At 41.9% G+C, this 22,758-nt stretch overlaps 1 protein-coding gene across 6 annotated transcripts in view; it reads right to left on the reverse strand.

Moving 5' to 3' along the window:
• stxbp5a (syntaxin binding protein 5a (tomosyn)) overlaps window positions 1–22,758 on the reverse strand; it is a 67,667-nt gene that overhangs the window by 20,445 nt on the left and 24,464 nt on the right. For all 6 annotated transcript variants that reach the window (XM_058056342.1, XM_058056337.1, XM_058056340.1 and 3 more), the window contains 5 exons: window positions 17,212–17,293; window positions 15,756–15,856; window positions 10,810–10,944; window positions 2,730–2,793; window positions 1,159–1,242 (listed from right to left, as the gene is read on the reverse strand). In XM_058056342.1, the coding sequence (XP_057912325.1) occupies window positions 1,159–1,242; window positions 2,730–2,793; window positions 10,810–10,944; window positions 15,756–15,856; window positions 17,212–17,293 (466 nt within the window). The remainder of the gene's footprint in view (window positions 1–1,158; window positions 1,243–2,729; window positions 2,794–10,809; window positions 10,945–15,755; window positions 15,857–17,211; window positions 17,294–22,758) is intronic.

Genomic DNA, 22,758 nt, shown 5'->3' on the forward strand with positions numbered 1-22,758 from the left:
AAATGTACAAGGGATTGTATTACATACATAAATACATCATTTAAAAATAGTCATTATTATTATTATTACAATTATTATTACATGTTTTTTATTTATTTATTATTTATTTATCCATGTCACCAAATAAGGTTAAAAATGCTCAACTTATGAGTGCCATTTTAATCAATATTATGATATTCATTTACTCATTTATTCCTTCATGAATTAGGTATTTTAATCACAAAACTCAAAATAAATACATATTTTAAATTGTTTTATATCATTATTATTATTATTATTTAAATTGAAAACAATTAATAAGTAATACATTATGACAACATCATTTATATTTTAGTATGTGTATATTTTAGTATTTATTGTGTTATACTACAGTCATACAGTGAGTAGTGAGTAGTAAGGGAGTCATTATGAAGTATTCTATATTCTATTTATTCTATTTCTATATTGACATGGCTCAGTTAAGAAGGGGGTAGGATTTTTAAGTATTTCCTCCTTTTTTAGTTTGTTTTTTCCAAAGTCGTGTTTTTTTTGGGTAATCCTGCATGCAAACACAGCAGAGACGTTGCACGCACACACACACACACACACACTTTGCATTGGGCCGAGTTAACACACCTGGCAAATATTGCACATGCAAGAGCAGGAATACAATTTTGCAAGCAAACCAATAACGATGAACCCAAGTACAGGCAGCGTCATGACACTCTCTCTATTTTATTGTGTTTGCTTTTATTTATAGATCGACTCCGCCGCCTGCAGGAAGGATGACAATAACTTCAGGAAGAAACTTAAGAAAATGATGCTCGGACATGACTACACCCCCTAAGTCACACATACATCACAAAAAACAAGCATCAGACTTCTCCGAAGCTGCTTCTCTGCACCATACAGTCTCCTTCTACCCCTTCGGAGATGAAACAGGAAGTACAAAGTCATCCTGAAGCCTCCTTCTGTACAATCATCACTTTTAAAAAGGTATTGAAGCGCTTACTTATTTATATATTTCCCGACGCCAGCTGCTCTTGGAGTCAACTAAACGGTTATACAGCTTATTTGTTCATGAATACGTAATTTCAATTCCAGCCTCCGCATTAAAAGATACGGAAGAATGACTTGAAAAGCTCTGGCGGAAGAGGAAGGGAAATAAGGTTTGCCTACCTCATCATAAGTGTAGCGATAGTCTGCCTTCTTTGATTTCAGATCCCACAGGACCACGATGCCAGACTCGAATCCAATTATGAGCTGGAGAGGAACAGCGTCAGGGTTGGGGGGTGGTGGGGGGGGCAGACAGGTAGAGGGAGGGATGGGAGATGACGGGGAGAAGATGTTATAAGACCCCGTGAGGGGAGGAAAAATAGCTGATACATGGGACATTCATGCGACATGTAATACCCAGCTGGAGTCGGGACTTTTTTTGCGACGGGAAATCGTCTTTTCCATCAAAGCATGCCCATACTGTAGAGAAAAAAGGGTGGCCGCGCTGATAAAGAACCGAATCACGGCAAGTGATGCTGATAAACACGGCGCTTTAAAGCATAATCAGTCATTAATGGAGCGGTTTCACTGCAGTCTCGCTCCAGTCAGTCCTCATCAGTGCTTGGAGACTTGGAGGAATAATCTGCTGCGTTTTTTTCCCCCCCTACTGACGCCACATTAAAGCACCGCTGATGCAATGACGGATCATCGTCCCGTGACTCTGAAGAATGAATCTTTCTGGGATTAAACGTTTAAAGTAGGGATGCTCCCATCAGGGTTTGATGCTGGTGATTCCATGAGTGAAATCAGCCGATACCGATTACATGGATTCATTAAACATATATCCATTTAGTTATGATACGTACTATTGGCCGCAGCACGGCGGTCGAGTGGTTAGCGCGCAGACCTCACAGCTAGGAGACCAGGGTTCAGTTCCACCCTCGGCCATCTCTGTGTGGAGTTTGCATGTTCTCCCCATGCATGCGTGGGTTTTCTCCGGGTACTCCGGTTTCCTCCCACATTCCAAAAACATGCTAGGTTAATTGGCGACTCCAAATTGTCCAAATTGTCCATGAATGTGAGTGTGAATGGTTGTTTGTCTATATGTGCCCTGTGATTGGCTGGCGACCAGTCCAGGGTGTACCCCGCCTCTCGCCCGAAGACAGCTGGGATAGGCTCCAGCACCCCCCGCGACCCTCGTGAGGAAAAGTGGTAGAAAATGAACGTACTATTGGCCATATACAGGGGGGGGTCAGGACCGCCAAGCATACATTTTTCTTTATTCATTCATTTTCGACCGCTTTTTCCTCATGAGGGTCGCAGGGGATGCTGGAGCCTATGGGCGAGAGGCAGGGTACACCCTGGACTGGTCGCCAGCCAATCACAGGGCACATATAGACAAACAACCATTCACACTCACATTCATACCTATGGACAATTTGGAGTTGCCAATTAACCTAGCATGTTTTTGGAATGTGGGAGGAAACCGGAGAACCCGGAGAAAACCCACGCATGCACGGGGAGAACATGCAAACTCCACACAGAGATGGCAGAGGGTGGAATTGAACCCTGGTCTCCTAGCTGTGAGGTCTGCGTGCTAACCACTAGACTGCCATGCCGCCCACATTTTTCTTTATTTGTCTTCAAAATAACTTGAAAAGTTCTGAATGGATTTGGAAGAAATTTTCAGGAATTGTCGGAAATTGGATATTGAAGAACTGATTCAATTTTGAGAGTGATCCGGATTTCTTTACCTTTCCCTCATCCATGGGGTTGTCACTGATGTGGACGACTGGTCCAGGGTGAGCCTTGGAGGACCTTCAGGAGACACAAACGGAGACAAGAAGACACTGAGCAATGGTTTCTCCATCGGGTATTAAATGGCTCACATCCCATTGTGCTGCAAAGGGTTAAAAGGAGAGCAAGAGCAAGTGTCTGTGAACCTGTGGAGGAAATGTGCTGGTGTGGACAGAGCTGTCAGTCACCGGCAAGGCTCTCTGAACTTTGTGATGGACGGCTCTGAAGATCTGTCGTCCCTAGTGGCTATAAATGCATGCTGGTGATAGGATTTGAATATCAGCATAAATGAGAAAGTCTTTTTTTCCTCCCTCATCCTCAACTGGACCAAACCTCCTCCCCGTTGGAAGACACAATGAAGGATGAGGGGCATTGGGCAAGGTCACAGACGCTGACACATCGCTCTCATCCCAGTGAGCGAGGGAAAGAACACCCTTGAAGACAAAAGAACAAGGAAGGGCTGCGTGTTTTAGAAAAGGTCCAAGCTGATAAAACAATGTTTTAAAAGTGGAAGCATCCTGGTGTTGTGCTGTTTTTTTGTTTTTTTTATATTTAGGAAACTCATTGCCCTTCTGCAAACGTAGATGATGTAGTCCACTGGGCATCCTTCAGATGTTCATGATACTGTATATCTATGCAGTACAGAATTGAGGTGCTAGCACATCCCACTAAGCTAGCGATAGTGCATGATATGCTGTTCGCCACTATACCTCACTGAACTCATTCATTCATTCATTCATTTTCTACCGCTTTTCCTCACGAGGGTCGTGGAGGGTGCTGGAGCCTATCCCAGCTGTCTTTAGGTGAGAGGCGGGGTACACCCTGGACTGGTCGCCAGCCAGCCAATCACAGGGCACATATAGACAAACAACCATTCACACTCACATTCATACCTATGGACAATTTGGAGTGGCCAATTAACCTAGCATGTTTTTGGAATGTGGGAGGAAACCGGAGTACCCGGATAAAACCCACGCATGCACGGGGAGAACATGCAAACTCCACACAGAGATGGCCGAGGGGTGGAATTGAACCCTGGTCTCCTAGCTGTGAGGTCTGCGCGCTAACCACTTGCCCACCGTGCGGCCTCACTGAACTCAAGAGATGGAAAACAGAAGATCTTAGTCCCAAAAGTTTTACAAATCTGCAAATCTCTATGTAACTATGTAAGATGATGCATCATATGCTGCTCGCTACATTCCTAAGAAAGAAGAAAACAGAAGATATTGGACCCAAACGTTTCAAAAATCTGCATAGAAATTGAGACCCTATCACACCCTGCTAGACTATCCAATGATAGTGCATGATATGCTGTTCTCAATTATAGCTTGGCAGGGCTTCCCATCATTCAGGCATACTCGGATGTGTTGCTTGAGTGAACTATTCAAAACTATTATTAACTATTATTAATTATCAAGACTATTCAAGTGCATGATATGCTGCTGTCTCGCATATCTCGCTATAAGAATTAAAACAGAAGGCCCTGTCTGTAGACAAATAGTAGACAAATAGAGTTACCATCACACCATGCTAAGCTATGATGATGCATGATATGCTGCTCATGACACTCCTCAGGAGAAAAAAAAAACAGCTAACATTGGGTCCAAAATCTCTACCAACACATCACACCCTATCACATCAGGCTAAGCTAGCCGATGACAGAGCATGATATGCTACCGTGTGTTGATTACACAACATTAGTTTGATGGAAGAGTTGCTGCCGATATAGGAAGTGCTTTACCATGGCGAGCATCTCGAGTCACAACATTTCTCTAGAGCTCTTTTTCATTTTGTTTCATTTCTGCTACTTTTGAAAGGTAGAAAGATTTTGAATAACAGTCAAAAGGATGCGTATTGGCAGCTAACACTCCGTTAGTTATGTCTATATTTAGCCTGATGGTGCTGGAGCCTTATTACTGCTGCAGCTGGAAGCTTTTTTTTTGTGTGTTTTATCTGATCTCACTCCGCCGCCTTCACACATGTGCAACACACACACACACACACACACACACATGCAGCACGGCAATTAAGGCGCATCTTAACACCCACTTTGTAAAACATACACCCATAACAATCAATTACCCTCTCCCTGAATTACAAATGCGCCTCGTCCGCCTGTGCCATATGGTTTATTTCCCCTTGTTTTTAAGACTTTCGACACAAACGCTCCCTGTTTTTCCGCCTGCGAGGCTCAGGCTTGTTGTAGCATCTTTGTACAGTAAATTAGGCAGACGAATACGAATGCTGTTTGTGCACACGGGCCCTCAGGGTTAAGCGTTTGAAGTCCATATAAATGAATGATTGCATGTTGCGATTGCTAGGTGCTTCTGGTCCTGATATACACATGCTGTGTGCACCCTTACAACTCACTGGTGGAAATATGACAAGTAGATTTCAAGACAAAAACTGCATCTCAGCTTTGTGATATAACTGAGAAAGCCAATTAGTACTATCAGCTTTGATCTTTTTGTCCCATTTTAGCTGTTTTCCCCACATTTATTTGAATATTTTTTTCTTGTAGTATTAATAATTTGTACCCATAATATAACTACTGATAATTCCCTAGTTATATCAACATAAAAATGCGATATCAACTGATATTGCATTTTTATGTTATGTTATGGATTTTGTGGCGAACGAGTGCCGTTGCCCCTAAGCGCACAATTAGTACTCCAAACATAGCTAAGAAGAAGCGTTTTGTTTTTTTTTAAACCCAAAAATAAATCAGTGCATGAGGAGAGGCAGGACAAAATAAAGTTTTGGGAAAATGTGTTTGGTGAAAAAGTTATAATATTATGGGAATAAAGTCAAAATATTATGGGACTGAAATTTACAAAGATTATTTCAGCAGAAGGTTGCAATATTTGAAAAATTAAAAAAACAGCAAAAATGGGGGAAAAGAGCAAAGTTCATACTCCTACTATTAATAGTAATGATATCAGTATCTGATCATGACAACCAATATTAAAAAAATATTAAAATATTTAAAAAATGCTGCATACAACACACATTGTATGTGTTCATTCCACCACAGGAGTTATTTCATGTTAGAGATATCGGTATCGGCTGATATCGGTATCGGAAATAGAGAGTCGGACAAGATATTGGCAAAAAAGCAATATATTGGACCTAAATATAACATTCTCCAAAAATGACAACTTAAATTTTTAATGTTATTAAAATTAGGTTATTTTTCCTCATATTATGTATTTATTCTCGTAAAATCACCACTTTTTTCTCTTTAGAATACACCTAATTAATATGAATGTTTTGATTTAAATGTCTTTAAATTACAGCCGTTTTTTTTTTTTGTATTTTACAACTATTTCAATTTTCTTCTTGTCAGTTTTCTTCTCGTAAATCAGACTTCATTCCCATAATATTTTGACTTTATTCTTGTAAGATTAGAGCCACACCTAATTTTCTTTATTTCTTGTTTTGTTTGTGTCTCATAATATTACAACTTCTCTTCTATGTTTCAACTTTACATTGCAAAAAATGAGGGTATTTTTCCTCATAATATCACATTATTCTCGTAAAATTATAACTTTTTCTCGTTGTCTGTGAATATTCTGGCTTTATTCTTGTTTCCATTTTTTTTCTTTTACTTTTTTTAAATTAAATTCTAATAAAAGGGCCACACATTGGACTCATTATTGATGAGCTTTTTAGTTTCTAACTATATGATTGGTAGAAACAAACAAACCAAAAAAGGAATCACATGTATTTGTTGTATTTAAATACATGCATTATGTTGTGATGGTTCCACATGCAATTCCAAAGGTAAATTAGCAAGTTTATCTACTTGAAATGGCTTGGACACGGCTCAACTGCACTTGCGTCTTGCCTTATTGATCCTATAAATAGAACCCGACCTGTTATAAATATTTACCGCCCGGAATCTCTCGTCTGTGTCATGAGTTCCTCACATCCAGCGATGTGTTGTTAATAAAATTAGTGAGGAATTGTGTGTGCATTCGAGCACAGAAAAAAGCCTCACTGCGCTATAAAGTAGTCGCGTGGCGGTGTGCAGCCGTGGCAGGGTGAGGTGGTTAACCAATAGGAAGAGTCACACTTCATTACATTTCCAAACAGTTCTTTGGGGCAAGTACAAGTAAACACAATTCAACTCCAGATATGTAGGCTCTATGTAAAAATATCAGCCGGGTGCTTTCAGGATAAACCAACATGCACGTGGTAACGTCATGAACATCTGGTATCGCCGGGGGGGCGGAGGGATGACACGAAAAGTCACCATGACAGTGTTACCGTGGCAACCCCGCTTGTTGCTGCATGCTCGTCATATGTGCAATATGTGGCCTCATGTCACCTCGATGCTTTTGCTTCAGTTCTCTCTGTATTGTATCAGCTCTGTATTAACTATACAGACAATAAATTGTCCATGTGACTCGTCATAAAACATCAGAACTGAATCTCAATTGAAAAAGCCTTTCCTGACTCACATTATATGTTGCCAGGTGGATTTTGTGGCGAACGAGTGCTGTTGCCCCTAAGCGCACAATTAGTACTTCAAAATAGCTAAGAAGAAGCATTTTTTTTTTAACCCAAAAATAAATCAGTGCATGAGGAGAGGCAAGACAAAATAAAGTTTTTGGAAAATGTGGTTGGTGAAAAAGTTATAATATTATGGGAATAAAGTCAAAATATTATGGGACTGAAATTTACAAAGATTATTTCAGCAGAAGATTGCAATATTTGAAAAATAAAAAAAAACAGCAAAAATGGGGAAAAAAAATTCATACTACTACTGTTAATAATAATAATAATAATAATAATAATAATAATGGCTGCACTGCATGAGTGGTTAGCACGCAGGCCTCACAGCTAGCAGACCCAAGTTCAATTCCAGCCATCTCTGTGTGGAGTTTGCATGTTCTCCCCGTGCATGCGTGGGTTTTCTCCGGGTACTCCGGTTTCCTCCCACATTCCAAAAACATGCTAGGTTAATTGGCGACTCCAAATTGTCCATAGGTATGAATGTGAGTGTGAATGGTTGTTTGTCTATATGTGCCCTGTGATTGGCTGGCCACCAGTCCGGGGTGTACCCTGCCTCTCGCCCGAAGACAGCTGGGATAGGCTCCAGCACCGCCCATGACCTTTGTGAGGATAAGCGGTACAAAATGAATGAATAATAATAATATGCTGCTTTACAAAATATCATATTTAAGAATTCGGTCCTCGCTGGAAAAAGTTGCGCCTGTTGCCTAGCCTATGTATGTACGTATACACACAGCATGTAGCAAAAAACGTCAACGCATGAAAAATTCATGTCCATGAGCTTCAGGGTCGTGAGTGGGGGCGCGGCAGCAAATGGAAGGGGACAGAAGAGCAGAGGCTTAAAGCCAACGCGTTCATGTGAAATATGTGTCATGGTACGCTCTTAACATTTTTGCCACTTGTGCGCGGCTCTGTGTGCCCACTGACCATCAGTACGAATCAAGTCAACACACACAAACACTTTAATGTGAGCACACACACCAAGTTAGGAGTCTCATTGCATCTTTTACACGGTTCATGTAGAACAAAGTGTGGCCGTGGTCTGATGATATCATTAAAAGACAACAATAGGAGAGGGATGGCACTGCTGGCACACGCGCAGAAAGAGAGGAAGAAGCATGTCATCCTCACACGTCGGCCATCACCTTACAACACATATTCTGTGATAAGCTCTGCCTCTACTTTGTGGTGCCCTGCACTTAAGAGAGCACTTGTAGTCACACTGCATCCTCTCTGTTCGTGGCTCTGAGGTGTCACAGCAATAACAGGTGTCGCTGGATCCTCCAGACAGGCTCGGAAGAAAATGAAAGCTTTTTCTTCCGTGCACACTATGTGATATGTGTGATATGATGATATGTGTATATGTGAAATTGATGCAAATTGATGATTATACCGTATTATATGCAGATGTGAATGGACACATACTGTAGTTTTGCACTATGTATCTAAATGGACTGACAAATGTTATGTTAGTCATACGCACACATGAATGGATGGACATATTTAGATTATTTGTGTATGTGAATAGACAAACAGAGGTTGCCATTGTACAGTATGTGGTCAAACAGATGTTCACAATCAGTGTGAGTGAATGCACAGACATAACATACATGCACATACATTAGATGAATGGACAGACAGACAGTGTGTATGTGAATGGACAGACAGATGTTCACATACTGTGTGTATGTGAATGGACAAACAGATGTTTACATACTGTGTGTACGTGAGTGGACAGACAGTTGATAACATTATGTGTGTACGTGAATGGACAAACATATGTTTACATACCATGTGTACGTGAATGGACAAACACATGTTTAAACCCTGTGTGTGTGTGTGTGAATGGACAAACAGATGTTTACATACTGTGTGTACGTGAGTGGACAGACAGTTGATAACATTATGTGTGTACGTGAATGGACAAACATATGTTTACATACCATGTGTACGTGAATGGACAAACACATGTTTAAACCCTGTGTGTGTGTGTGTGAATGGACAAACATATGTTTACATACTGTGTGTATGTGAATGGACAAACATATGTTTATGTACTGTGTGTATGTGAGTGGACAAACATATGTTTACGTACTGTGTGTATGTGAATGGACAAACATATGTTTATGGACTGTGTGTATGTGAGTGGACAAACATATGTTTAGACACTGTGTTGGTAACATTATGTGCGTACGTGAATGGACACACATATGTTTACATAATGTGTGTACATGAATGGACAAACATATGTTTACACACTGTGTGTACGTGAATGGACAAACATATGTTTACACACTGTGTGTACGTGAATGGACAAACATATGTTTACACACTGTGTGTATGTGAATGGACAAACATATGTTTACACACTGTGTGTATGTGAATGGACAAACATATGTTTACATACTGTGTGTATGTGAATGGACAGACAGATGTTCACATACTGTGTGTATGTGAATGGACGCAGATGTTCATATGATGTGTGTATGCGAATGAACAGACAGGTGTTGACATACTGTATGTACACGAATGGACGAATGTGCATACACTAGTTGGATATGTGAACGGACTGACAGATTTGTTTTTTTAACATATGTGTACACAAATAGTGGATAGATGTTTATATAACGTGTGTGCGTGAATTGACAAACACAGCATATGTATGTGTGCATACATTAGCTGAATATGTGAATGGACAGACAGATTTGTTCATGATATGTGTAGACAAATGGTGGCTAGATATTTAAACTATATGTGTTTGAACAGTATATTGATTTCCAATTGAAACTCTACCTGAGGAATATTACACAAGTAGGTCGTCCTTGAAGCCAATAAACTTCCACGTCTTCTCCAAAGACAAGGAAAGGTTATCTTGCGTCCTTAAAACTGTTTCTACGTCTTATCTCTCCTCCATCTGTCTTCCCCACAACGCCTTCGTCTTGCTACGATGGCAGAGCTTCTCCATCATCACCACACGCTGATGCACATCCCCCCCTGCCCCCCATCCCCCTCCCTTCGAGCACTCTCACCTCCTCTCCCCTGCAGCTCAGTCTATGTGACGTCTGCCTGTCCCGTACACTGATCTTGGCGGACACCTGTTCCAACCCTCCTCGGCTATTCCCTCCTGGTGCACACTCTCATGCACCGGAGGGATGGAGGAGGGTGGGGGGTGGGGGGGGAATGTGTGAAGCAAAACGCTCCAGTGAATAATTTAAATCTCTACAGCAGGGAAATAAAATGGAGGCTGTCAAGCTGACAGATCCATTGAGGCTGGAGAGTCTGACACTGCAGCTGGGAATGATAGAGCCACATTTGTGCACTGAAACAATAATAACCTTTAGAAAATGTAAAATAGTGATGACGCAGCATCCCTTGCAGCACTTAGGCTAGTCAATAGGCCTGTATGTTGCAATCAGCTCGATTCCCGCCCAGTTCAAAGCATTGATCCACACTCGCTGTCCCCGTTGCCGCTGCGTTGCGGCGCAAAGTCGTGCGGTATTTTGAAGAAAAGGCACTCACAGTTCAATGGCTTTGTTCCACATGATGACGTAGCCTGAGAGCATGAAGGACTCCACGTTGACGATGTGGATGTTGCCCCGTTCCGTGCCGATGTACAGCCACTTGCTCTGGAAGGGTAGGTGGCAGAAGGTTATCCTGCCAAGCAAAACCAAAACACACAAGAACACCGATTTAGGACAGCACGGCTCCACGACAAATGGGGATAGAAATAAGACGTGGGGCGACCTCCAGTTCCGAGACTTTTAGAAGTCTAATGAGAGCTTATAAAGCATTCATCTGCTCAGTACCTTTTTCATCGGTTTGCTCTTTCATCTGCCCCCCCCCCCATTCAACCTGCAGACTGTCACTGGAATAATAATGCAGCACCTTGGTCATCTGGCAAGCTTAATATTTCAAGGTTATCCTGCCCCTGCAGTTATCCCTTTGTATCTGGAAGAGGCACTCATGGCCTCAGGGTCGCCCCCTGCGGGTTGTGCTAGCCACGTCCTCAAAGTTTTATCATCAGTCAATGACAATTCTTTGCTAAGTGTCGCCCGTGAAGAGACGCTGCAGAGACGCTTCATTCAATCTTGCTCAAATTTTACACACACCTCATTTGTTTTGTGCAGTGCATTGAGCTGTATGAGAAAATTCAAGTCAATCTGACTTATGGGGTTTAACGACAATGCCACAGCGATTCAACAGTTAACTTACACCAACACATACAGTAAATATTGTACCAATCATGAAAAACTACTATTTGTAGGCTTGTCACGATATATTGTGCTGGTTGATATTGATTTTTTTTAGCATTAATTGTCATGAGAGGTGTAATTCACATTTTAACCACAAGATGGTACTCAAGTATGGTGTACACTGTACTTATGTGAGACATTAGCTTGACAAGGAAGTTCCCTGTATCTACAGTATGTTTTTTCAATGACACCGTCTGTGAGCGCGCATCATTTTGCACTGGTTTGTTATTATATTTGCCAACCAAACGCCTCAGTAAGTGTTGATCGTCAGGATAAAGCCTCAGTTGCCTGAAGCACATCCACGGGTAGTTTTTTTTTTAATGATTTATGATTTTTTTTATGATTTATTTCATTTGAACATGCATCAGATTACAATTTAGTGCATCACATAATCAGTTCACAGTTCCACATGTCCAAAAGGAGTAGGAAGAAGCAAAGCTTATTTAATCCTACCCCTCCATCTGGTACTTTTACAATCAGTAACTGTTACATTTGTTCACTTCCTGCTTTCCTAATATAATTTAAGTTTAAATTTTTATTTTTTTTACGTTTTGTTTGATTTTATTTTTTATTTTTTGTCACGTACCGAAGTACAAGGTGATATGACCTTACAATGACATAATGGGTACCATAGTAACTGTATACGTGTCGCTTTAGAAAATATCAAAGTGGCCTTTGCATCCTTTTATTTTTCACTATGTAGCCCTAAGTTTGAACACGGCTCATGTAAGAAAGACAACGGTCAAGGCTAACTGTGTCAAAAATACTGTATGATGGGATGTATCCGTATGGAAGTTGAGCGCACATGCTAACTGACCAAGAAGCGTGGGGTGAAGAAGAGGAAGCGACAGGAAGACAATTACAGACATTTGCAGTTGGAGAAGCTTGTGTGTCATTTTCTGGGTGTTTGCGTCATTGCCTCCGATTGTTGTGTGTCAGTGTGTTCACACTTGCCTGTGATAGGCGCGTCTACTAAAAACTAACTCGCAGTGGTCGCGATCCACACACACACACACACACACACACACACACAGTAGGGCAGTTGGCAGCTTGCAGGCTGAGGGCCAAACGCCGGGAGATGACAGATGCCTGCCACACACAAGCAGAGTATATGAGCGAGCAGCACACCAAAGAGAGCACGGCTCATTGGGCGTTAATTGCGGGCGAGAGCTCTTTGAGAAGTCATCACTTCTAAACGCGCAGCTTTGTTTGATTTATGCTCCTCCGAGGAGCACCGCAAGGCACCGGGTGACCAGCTTGGTTATTGAGTTAGTCAGCAGCTTGGAAAGTTTGACCCTTAACGGCGAAACCCGTCTAAACTAACCTTCCACAAGGCCGACACCAATGAGACATTCATGTTTTGTAATTAGGAATTGCCATTCCGTGGAAAAAAATGCCATCATCAGCCAAAATGCCAAAGGGCATCACGGCAGATCAGAGCAACCACATAGCGTGGCGCCTAGTGGCTGTGTGCTTCTTTGTTTTTCTCAAGCTGCTGCCCCTCCTTTTCACCATGCATGTATGTATTTAAGTTAGTTAGCCCCTGAAGCCCTCTGACAGTTTGCTTTTCATGAAAAAAATGATCTTAGGGTTTTTCTTCCCTTCCATTATTTTTTTTTTCTAGCTGCTGCGCCTCCCCTGAAGTCCCTCTGACAGCCTCATTTTCATTTTTCAATAGCTACTGGGCCTCCTGTAACAAAATTACACTTGCATAAATTAAGTTAGATGAGGTTATTCCCTTAATTTTCTGCCTCTCACTTGGAAAAAAAATAAAACACGCTGGTCAAGAGAGAGTATTATTTTTGTACTACAGGTAGGTGGAAGCTGAAAAACCAAAGCAAGCACTCACAGCGCTAATCACAAGACTTTTACGATATGCAACATTTTCCTCCAAACGCACTGACCCTAACTTCTCTCTCTTATTATCTCCCATCATATCATCCACTGTTGCCAACAAGAGTCTACATCTGCAGCGGCTTCCTGCGAGGCCAGAAGGCGACTGGAGGCTCCAACGCCAGATTGACTCGGAAGGATTTCTTCCTGCTGCCTCCTTCCGCCGATCAGCAGTGCAAAACCCACAGACTGACTCACCGCTCTCTGGCTGAAACCCAGTCTGTCCCGGCTCCTCCTCCCCCGATCTCTGTGATCTCATACGAATGGATGCCAACGCCGGAGGGCTTTCTGCAATGCTGCCTTCGTCCATCCACTCAAATTGGGATCACTAGCGGGACGGAAGGAACCTTCTGTCTATGGCAGACAGGGTACGGATGTGTAATGTCACAGTATAGTCACAAGTGGTAGCGGGGGGCTAACACTGCTTCCTGTTAGCCACCTCTTACAGTCAAGGTTTTAGCCCTGAAATATATAAAACAGCCTCCCTTAAAGCAGAAACTTTTTTCAAAAATCTGAAAGGGGTTTGGAGTGAGGTCTTGGCCCAGGTGGAGGAGTTCAAGTATCTCGAGGTGGAGGTTGACAGGCGGATTGGTGCAGAATCCGCTGTACCGGACCGTCATGGTTAAAAGAGAACTGAGTCGGAAGGCAATGCTCTCAATTTACCGGTCCATCGATGTTGTCTCCCTCGCTTTGGTTGGTGACAGAAAGAACGAGACTGCGGATACTCCTGAGGTTGGTTGGACTCTCCCGAAGACAAAGGGGAAGGACCTTGGTCATCCGAGAGAGAGAGTTGAAGTGGCTCGGGCATCCAGCCCTCTTCCAGTCAGAAGAAGGCCCCAAGACCTGGGACACGCTGGACGGGTTATGCCTTTCAGCTGACCTGGGAACTCCTGGGAACTGGAAGAGCTGGCTAGAGAAGAGGAAGTCTGAGTCCCATGACTTGTGGGACAGTGAAGCACAGTACACTAGTATCCTGATCCCAACATGGTAATGTTCTTGGGAATGTTACATTTGCCCATGCAGGGGCACATCCAGTATAAAATATACAATGGATGGCATCACTCGGTTGGTTTGTTGTTGACATTTATTGCTACAACACGACCGACGTTCGCTTTGACTTGTTCTTTGATGTGCTCAACAACTTCCAAAACGTCTCGAGTGACTTTGCAGCTTCTTTCTAAACATGACATCTCTTGTGAAGCAGCAACGCAACCGTGTCTCGGGGTGGTGGCGCAGAGCGGCGGTGGCGGCGGCGGCAGAGGCGCTTACTAAATGTCAGAGGCGGTCAAGCGCCTCTGCAAGAACACAAGCCGCCCGTAGTCGCTGGCGGCCACCTGTCTGTCATATCAACGCTGTGTCAAATCACTGCTTCTGACATTTCACCCATGCAATACTTTTTTCTAACAGGATCAGATACGAACGGATGATTAGATTAGTTCTGATGAGTGACCACGGCGTCCGTGATTGAAGAAGACAGATTGTCGACTTCCTTGAGGCCTGCACTGTCCACCACGAGGGAATGATTGTCAATGACAACAAATATTTGTGGTTTTACAAATTAGGACTACAAACCTATTTGAATATGTCTTTGGGTAGTGGCTACACGACATCATTGTACGTGCATGCAGACGAATGATTGTCTCTGGGTGTTTGATCCTTGACACGTTTACAGTTTGTTGTACCTTGTGTCCCTAGACAAGGTATAAGCAGGAGTCCAATGATTAGTCCTATGAGGGACATTAGTAGAGATTGAAGACATGTTGGCAGGAGTCACAATTTTGATGACTTTTGACTTGACTTGGCAATACCATCAAAGACTTTGCCATAAGCAGGAGTCCAATGATTAGTCCTATGAGGGTCGTTAGTAGAGATTGAAGACATGTTGGCAGGAGTCACAATTTTGATGACTTGACTTGGCAATACCATCAAAGACTTTGCCATAAGCAGGAGTCCGATGATTAGTCCTATTAGGGACGTTAGTAGAGATTGAAGACATGTTGGCAGGAGTCACAATTTTGATGACTTTTGACTTGACTTGGCAATACCATCAAAGACACAGTGAGGAAGATCAAGAAGATCTGGGTTAGTATCTCCCGGGTACTTTAATTGGACACTCCAAATTGTCCATAGGTATGAATGCCTATCCCTAACCCTAATCCCTAACCCTCAGTGTGAATGGTTGTTTGTACCCCGCCTCTTGCCCAATGACAATAGGCAGCCAATGAAATGCGACAATTCAAAAAAAGTCAGTGAGGGCTTTAGCAAAAACCGAGCGAAGGCGCAGGGAAGAGCAGATGGTGCGTTTCGATCAGGTCTCACCTCTCTCTGCTGAACTTGAGCGAGTGCAGGATGGCCGGTCTCTTCTGCCTCAGGTTCCACAGGTGGACCGTGTCGTCCGCCAGGGCGCTCACAAGCGCTCCCTGTCAAATATACAAAGATAGACGACACCTGTCATCGCTATTCCATGCAAATTACAGAACAAGTCCATAAAGGTCTGCAGGACTGGGCATGCATGAGTCAGACTTGGAACCTTGGAACGTCTGCATGTGATTCAGCTCCCCCAGTTAGACATGATGTATGTATATATTCAGTATATATACTGTAAATATAAGAGTGTCGGTGTGTAGGAGGCACAAAAAATCACTTCCATCTCCCGAAGGGGTTGTTGGGCTGCTGAGTCACAGTCAAACACACACACACACACACAAGTGCAGTGAAAACCGAAATAAAGCACTAATGACAGTCACACGCACAAGCACTGCACTTGGTCATACTGAGAGGTCTTTGTCATTCCTAATTAGTACACAGGAGAGGGTGTATACTACTGCAACAGTACACAATAAAAATACCAGACCATGAGGTCCACCCTGCATGGAATAATACACCCTTATGGACCGTGGCTTTGCGTACAGGTACAAGTATCGCCGACTATAGGTGACAAAAGCCAAGTAGCCCCGCTCGTTTGTGTCGGCGATGCAGGGGTACAATGCCCAATCCAATCCCTCTCTCCAACCTCGAGGTGCGGTGCTTCTGTTTTTGAACACTTGCACCTTCTAATAAGAAAAAAAGGTAAACCAAGGGTTTCCAAAGTGCGGCCCAGGGCTATGACTGGCTCACAGCTTGTTCTTTATTGGCCCGAGAAGACAGAATTTTGGGAGAAAAGGTTGTTTTGAAATACAAATGAAAACTATAATTTGTTATTGTGGGTGGTCAGAAGGTGATGACTGCAAGCAGGAAGTAATACAGTACTAAAGTACTACAGTAAGTGATCATCATAAAAACACCCTTGCTACCACTTCTAATACATTTTTAAGGGAGGAAATGCGATTACCGGGGGATGAAAGTTTCATGATTCAGCTCCCCGACCTCCTTTTAAATGACACTCAGCAGGGTGGACTACTTTTCTTTTTTTTTAAGCAATATACTTGAGTAGGATTTTATGTCATAAAGACACAGCTGAGCCTAAAAATGTGGATTAGGAAGCTAAAAGGAAAAAAAAATTGCAGGAATAACAGTCATTGCCAGCATTACTGCTTTTGATTGTTATTAGTGAATTGATCATTAATTGGGATGTTTTGAATGACTATTAACTATTAACTAATAATCATGGTGCTTTTTCTATAACTTACATTGCATATTGCAGTTTTTGTTTCATTTTGCACAAACAACGTCCTCGACTGGTATAAGTTGATAAAAGTGTATCGGTATATTGGATATCAGGAAGACATGTTTTGAGTGCAGTGAATACAGGAAGTAGGCCCGGTCCGCCTCTTACCTCGTTGATGAGAAACTGCAACTGGATGACGGCCGCTCCGCTCTCGTGCTGGCAGTAGCACTCCACACCAGGACGACCGAACCTGAAAGTCTTTGGGTCAAGGCAATTTAGAACTATTTCTGAGTGTGTTTGATCAGTATGCACCAAAAATGGCAGCCATGACGGAAAGTACTTGAAGGTCATTTGCACCGTGCTCCTCCTGCTTCAAAGACCATGGCATCTGTCTCTTTTCTTACCTGCTGGGAAAAGCAACGGAAAAATCACCCTTTTTGGACAAGCTTCCCATATCCGTGTACGTCGTTTATATTCCTAAGGCAAAACAATAAACATGCTTTTCTATACAAGCAGCTTCTACAGAGGAGAACACACACAAACAAGGTGAGGGGATTTACTGCAGATAATGAAATAAACACAATCAACCGACTGGAAGTGAACATTCCGGCCGCTGAAGAAAAAAAGTAATGGAGGTAAAAAGCAGAGAAAAAGTGAGAGAGGAATGGATGGAGAATAATTAGAACAGCTTTCTGGGTGCAGTGTGAGCTTGCTGATTATATTCATTCATTCAGTCAGTCGTGACTCCCTGGACTCTACAGGGGGCAATTTGTCATCATGGGGGGCAGATAAAGCGGCAAGTGTGGCTCATCATATATGTGTGTATATATATGTGTGTGTGTGTTCTTTTACTACACAGAAATATTAGCCATATGGATTGTAACGGTACACTAACTATACACTGCAGCCACATTTTATGACCTGAAGCATGGCCATCACTACAGCTCTTCTTCTACAGCTACAATCATGTGGCTCAGCAGCCACATCATTAGGTGCAGAGATGACCAAGTTCAACTGACAAAGCAGACACATGAATATAAATAAGGGGCGTTTTTGTTTGTTTTGGGGGTTTTGGGACCCCCCAAAATAAACAATTCCTTAGGTTGTGAAGTAACATAAACCCACAACCTGCAAAAACTGCCCCTGAAATGATGTCCAGATATAACTTCAGGTAATGTCACATCATTTGTTATCATTTAGAACTCTAACTGGTGTTGAATAAAAGGGGGTAAGCACCTTCTCCCTCAAACTGCTGATGTGTCTTTGAGTGGCTTGTCAATACAGTAATCCCTTTTTTATTTATCGTGGTCAGTTGATTCGACTTGATCGTATTAAGTGAATTTGCCCAAAGTAGCGTTCCTTCTTTTAGTAATGGAATATTTTCATAGTCATGGCATAGAAAATCTGTTAACGATCTTTTAAAAATGTTTTTTTGACACTATTAGAGTCATCAAAACATGAAATAACAGCTTTTTATCACCTTTTTGTTCGTATTTCTAGGTTTATAGGGTATGATACAGGTATCATGCCCACTGGCACGCGGGGGCATGATACTGGGCCTGATACCAGACAAACCATGTGATGATCTTACAGTAAACCTTGGATATATCGGATTCAATTGTTCCCACTGGTTTTGTCCGATATAAGCGAAATCCGTTATATGCGTATACCGGAAAACGTCCGTTTTACGCATATATCGGATTTATATCCGGTATATGCGTAAATCGGATTTTATCCGTTATAAAAAGGCACTTCCTCGACTATGTTTCCAATGTACCTGGACGCGCAGGCAATGCTGCAAACGCTGCAAATGACGTCGTATAGCGGCCTGTCACGATTCGGCGAATCGGAGCGCCACGATGTGGCCATCCGATACATGCGAGGGAAATTTAATGGAAATGCATTGGAACGGGACTGGAGATTTTGTCCGAAATAGGCAAAATCCGTTATAAAAAATCCGATATATGCAATGAATTTTTATTGGAAATGCATTACAGAAAAATTGGTTCTTTTTTATCTGTCCGTTGTGAGCGAATTTCCGATATATCCGAGTCCGATATATCCGAGGTTTACTGTATTATCACATACTATTTAATCATGAGCTTATTATCACGTACTATTTAATCAGAAGACCATTTTGTTTCCAGAAAATTTTCAGTTTATTACATGTATTATATCTAAACAGTGTAAACACAATAATTGCAAAAATATTTCAACAATAATATTTTATCAACAGTCTTATCTTATCAATGTCTGACAATTAAAGTTCCATTAATCAAGTTTGGGTTTTTTGGTGACTGGAGAAGCACTAGGAATATTTATAGTTACAGTGACAAAACAAACGCTGTGTGTTCACGCTTGTCCGCTGTTCTCTGATTGGTTGTTTCACGAGCACGATACCAGAGTAGCGCGCTCTGAGTGGACAGCTACGGGGGCTGATACTGACATGGTTAAACTCTATATTTTATCAGTATCATTTCGGCCTTTTCCTGTATCATTCATGGGCGGTTTCTAGGGTACAGGGCCAATTAATACTGTAGTATGTGATAATACCCAATATAGTCGATATAATCAGAGAAAAAAAAGTGATGTCGGGGGTTCAAATCCTAACAAATTCAAAGTAGTGTCATTTCTGAAAATTGATTTTCCAAAACTGAAGAAATTGCATGTTGTCATGCTGACATAGTACAGTAGCAGATTTGTGATGATCAAAAATAGCAAAAAGGGAATCAAAAATAGAAAGAAGCCGGGTGCTGAGCTGTGGCAATCTAACATCAGTGTTTGTTAGCCGTTAGCTAAAAATAAAACCTGAACACAAGCGCGGGCATTCTTCAACTGTCACAGTGCCTCTCGCTGCATCCTCGCGTGGGACAAAGCTCGCTGCATGTGCCACATTTGCTGACAAGGGTTTTTTTTTTTTTTCCCCCCCTCTTCCTCGTAAGGTCTCTATCTTTTCACAGCAGCAGCCCGGCTGGCCTCTAAAAGCGGGACAGACTGACCGCGACGGCAGCGAGACGAGAGGAGAAAGGAGCGCTAAAGCAGAAAAAGTGGGTCATCTTCACGTCTTGTCAGATCCGATGAAACTCTCCCAAGCTGTTGTGGAATTCTAAGATGACATCTAAATGGATTCTTGTGGGTTTTGTTTGTTTGGTCCAAACTGCAGGGAACTGTGTTGAGCAAGAAACCTACAGGAGGAACAGATGATCTAAGATAAGATAAGATAAGGTATGCCCTTATTAGTCCCACAAAGGGGAAGTTTACAGCAGCAAAAGCAGAGTACGGAAGCACACAAGAGTGCAAATCACACTATTAACAGCTGTGTACATGTTCATCAAGCTGCAGGTTTATTGCACGCTTTATTGCATGGTTATTGCACGGTTATCGCAGGATTTTTTTACAGGACTTTTGGAAATTTTGTAACCAAAAGTCTAAAGTCTTAAAATGATAGCGGATACACAACAAGGAAACAAGAGAGGGCTGATGAGTGTAGGGGGTGAAAAGAATGCAGCGGGAGAGAGAGCGAGGCTGGAAGCTGCTGTGACGATGAAGTGACGTCAAAGCGAGCCACTCATACATCACCCTGCCAGCCAAAAGGGGGTGGGGGGGTGGGGGGTGGAACCTGCGGGCATAGACAAAAAGCTCTGTGCTGGAGTCAGAGAGAAAGCTGACAAGAAGAAAGAATGAAGGCTACTGTAACAGAAGACCAAAAAAAGAATTCCCTTCTCAGGTTGCCTGCAGATGTTTACGTCTAATTTAAAGGCTGTTAAGGGAATCACACATCCACTCCTCCAGGCAGGAAAACTCTCCACCAACACCCCCAAAAAAAGACCATAGGTAGACCATAATTTTTGGGACTTCAGTCCATCCAATGTGTGTTAAAAAATATGTCTGAAAGATTAACTTATGTCATGTTCTCCAAACTTGCAGAGCTCTTCCATCCTGTGTTAAATTCCATGTTTGTAATTGTGACATTATTGAGGTACAGAGGTGATAAAGTCAATCTCGGATAACGTTTGGTCTTCACTTGTTTGATGATTTCATCCTGGATATTGGAAAACCTGACAGGAATATTATGGTTTTATTGAGTGGCTCTGATATGAACTGTAATTACATCCTGGAAAATGATTTGCGGTGGAAGTCATTATTGGTTTGCAAAATATGCACACCGTGTCTGCTACACAGATAATATTGACAGTACAGGAACTTTGGAAATCCATGAATAATGGTTACCGTTCGCCTCGGCAGCCATTATGTGCGTTAATTTGCCTTGAACGCCTTCTGTTTTGCTTCTATGGTATTAAGTTTTGTTTTTTTTTAACATTGCCAGGACCATTTTCAGTATTTGTGCATATAATGCCACAAATAAACGGTCAGAGCACAGGTTTCCAACAGGCTCTACAGAATATCAAAAGACTGATCCAAATAATGGTGTGACATACAACATGGGGGCAAGTATTTACAATATTGCCAAGGAGAAATCATATAAAGTATTTGAAAATTGTATTTTCAACAAGAAAAGGGCATTTAACAACACATCAGCGGTCAGGAACGACAAAAAAAACATTTTTACTGTCGTACTAAAAAAAGGACCGTGTGACCGCTGTGCTTGTTGGACAAACCCATCAATAACAGATTTGTGCTTCCTCATGAATACCCGAGTCACAAGTGGAAAGGAGACACAGGGGTGTTGTCATGCCATCATCATCAGGCATGTGCAAATAAGCCCCCCCCCCCCCCAAAAAAAAACAAAAAAAAACAGCAGCTGCATACAAAACGGTGATTTATTTGCTTGGCACTGAGCTCGTATAAATAATTTCCCTCGACGCGTTTGATTCATCATGCAGACAAACAATTTAACTGCAATGTGGCTGCCGAGTTTTGTAATACAAAACTACATTCTGTACGGGTAGACTGCAACACACACACACACGGGTCATTCTACCAAAAGTGTGATAAAAGAAGCAAATATTAAAGTGGTTCTCAGTAATTTGCATGTTCAAATAAAGTATCACTTTCAAAAACTTGCCAGAAAATATCACATTTTGGCGTATCACATTGTAGTATTTAGATCAGGGGTCTCAAACACGCGGCCCGCGGGCCAAATGTGGCCCGCAGGACACTAGTTTGAGGCCCCCGCCTTGATATGAAAGTTTAATGTTAGTGCGGCCCGCGCAAGTTTGATATGGATGCTGTATGGTATCATGTACCCAGAAAAAATTATTACGTTTGATTCATGTTCATGTTAAAGGTTAAATAACTGTTAATAGTTATCCTCCCTATCCATGTGGAAGTGGTAAGTTTTTGGCTATTTAAGTTTAAAGGAAATAACTTGAAGGCTAACGTTTAGGTTGCTAGCTCTCTAGTTTGCGAGTTAGCATGTGTCTCAAGACCCTGCAGTTGCGCAATATGTTGTAAATAAAAAGAGTATAAATGTGACTATAGTCGTGTTTTGTCATGTCTACAGGGCTCTAATAATGCTTTGTTCATTTTAATCTGAAAAAAATAATTTGTCTACCCACCAACTATGTGGTTTCTTAAGTTTTTATTATTTGCTGTTTTATTATTATTATTTTATTTATTTATTTATTACTGATTGATTGATTTTCTTTATTCTTGATTTGTTTGTTTATTTTGTGTAGAAAAATAAAAAGTAAGATATTTGAGAACAGTGGAATGTTTTATCAGAGCTTTTCTTGTAGAAAATTGGAACCAAGG

Source organism: Doryrhamphus excisus, chromosome 19 (assembly GCF_030265055.1).
Source record: "Doryrhamphus excisus isolate RoL2022-K1 chromosome 19, RoL_Dexc_1.0, whole genome shotgun sequence".
Classification (NCBI taxonomy): domain Eukaryota; kingdom Metazoa; phylum Chordata; class Actinopteri; order Syngnathiformes; family Syngnathidae; genus Doryrhamphus; species Doryrhamphus excisus.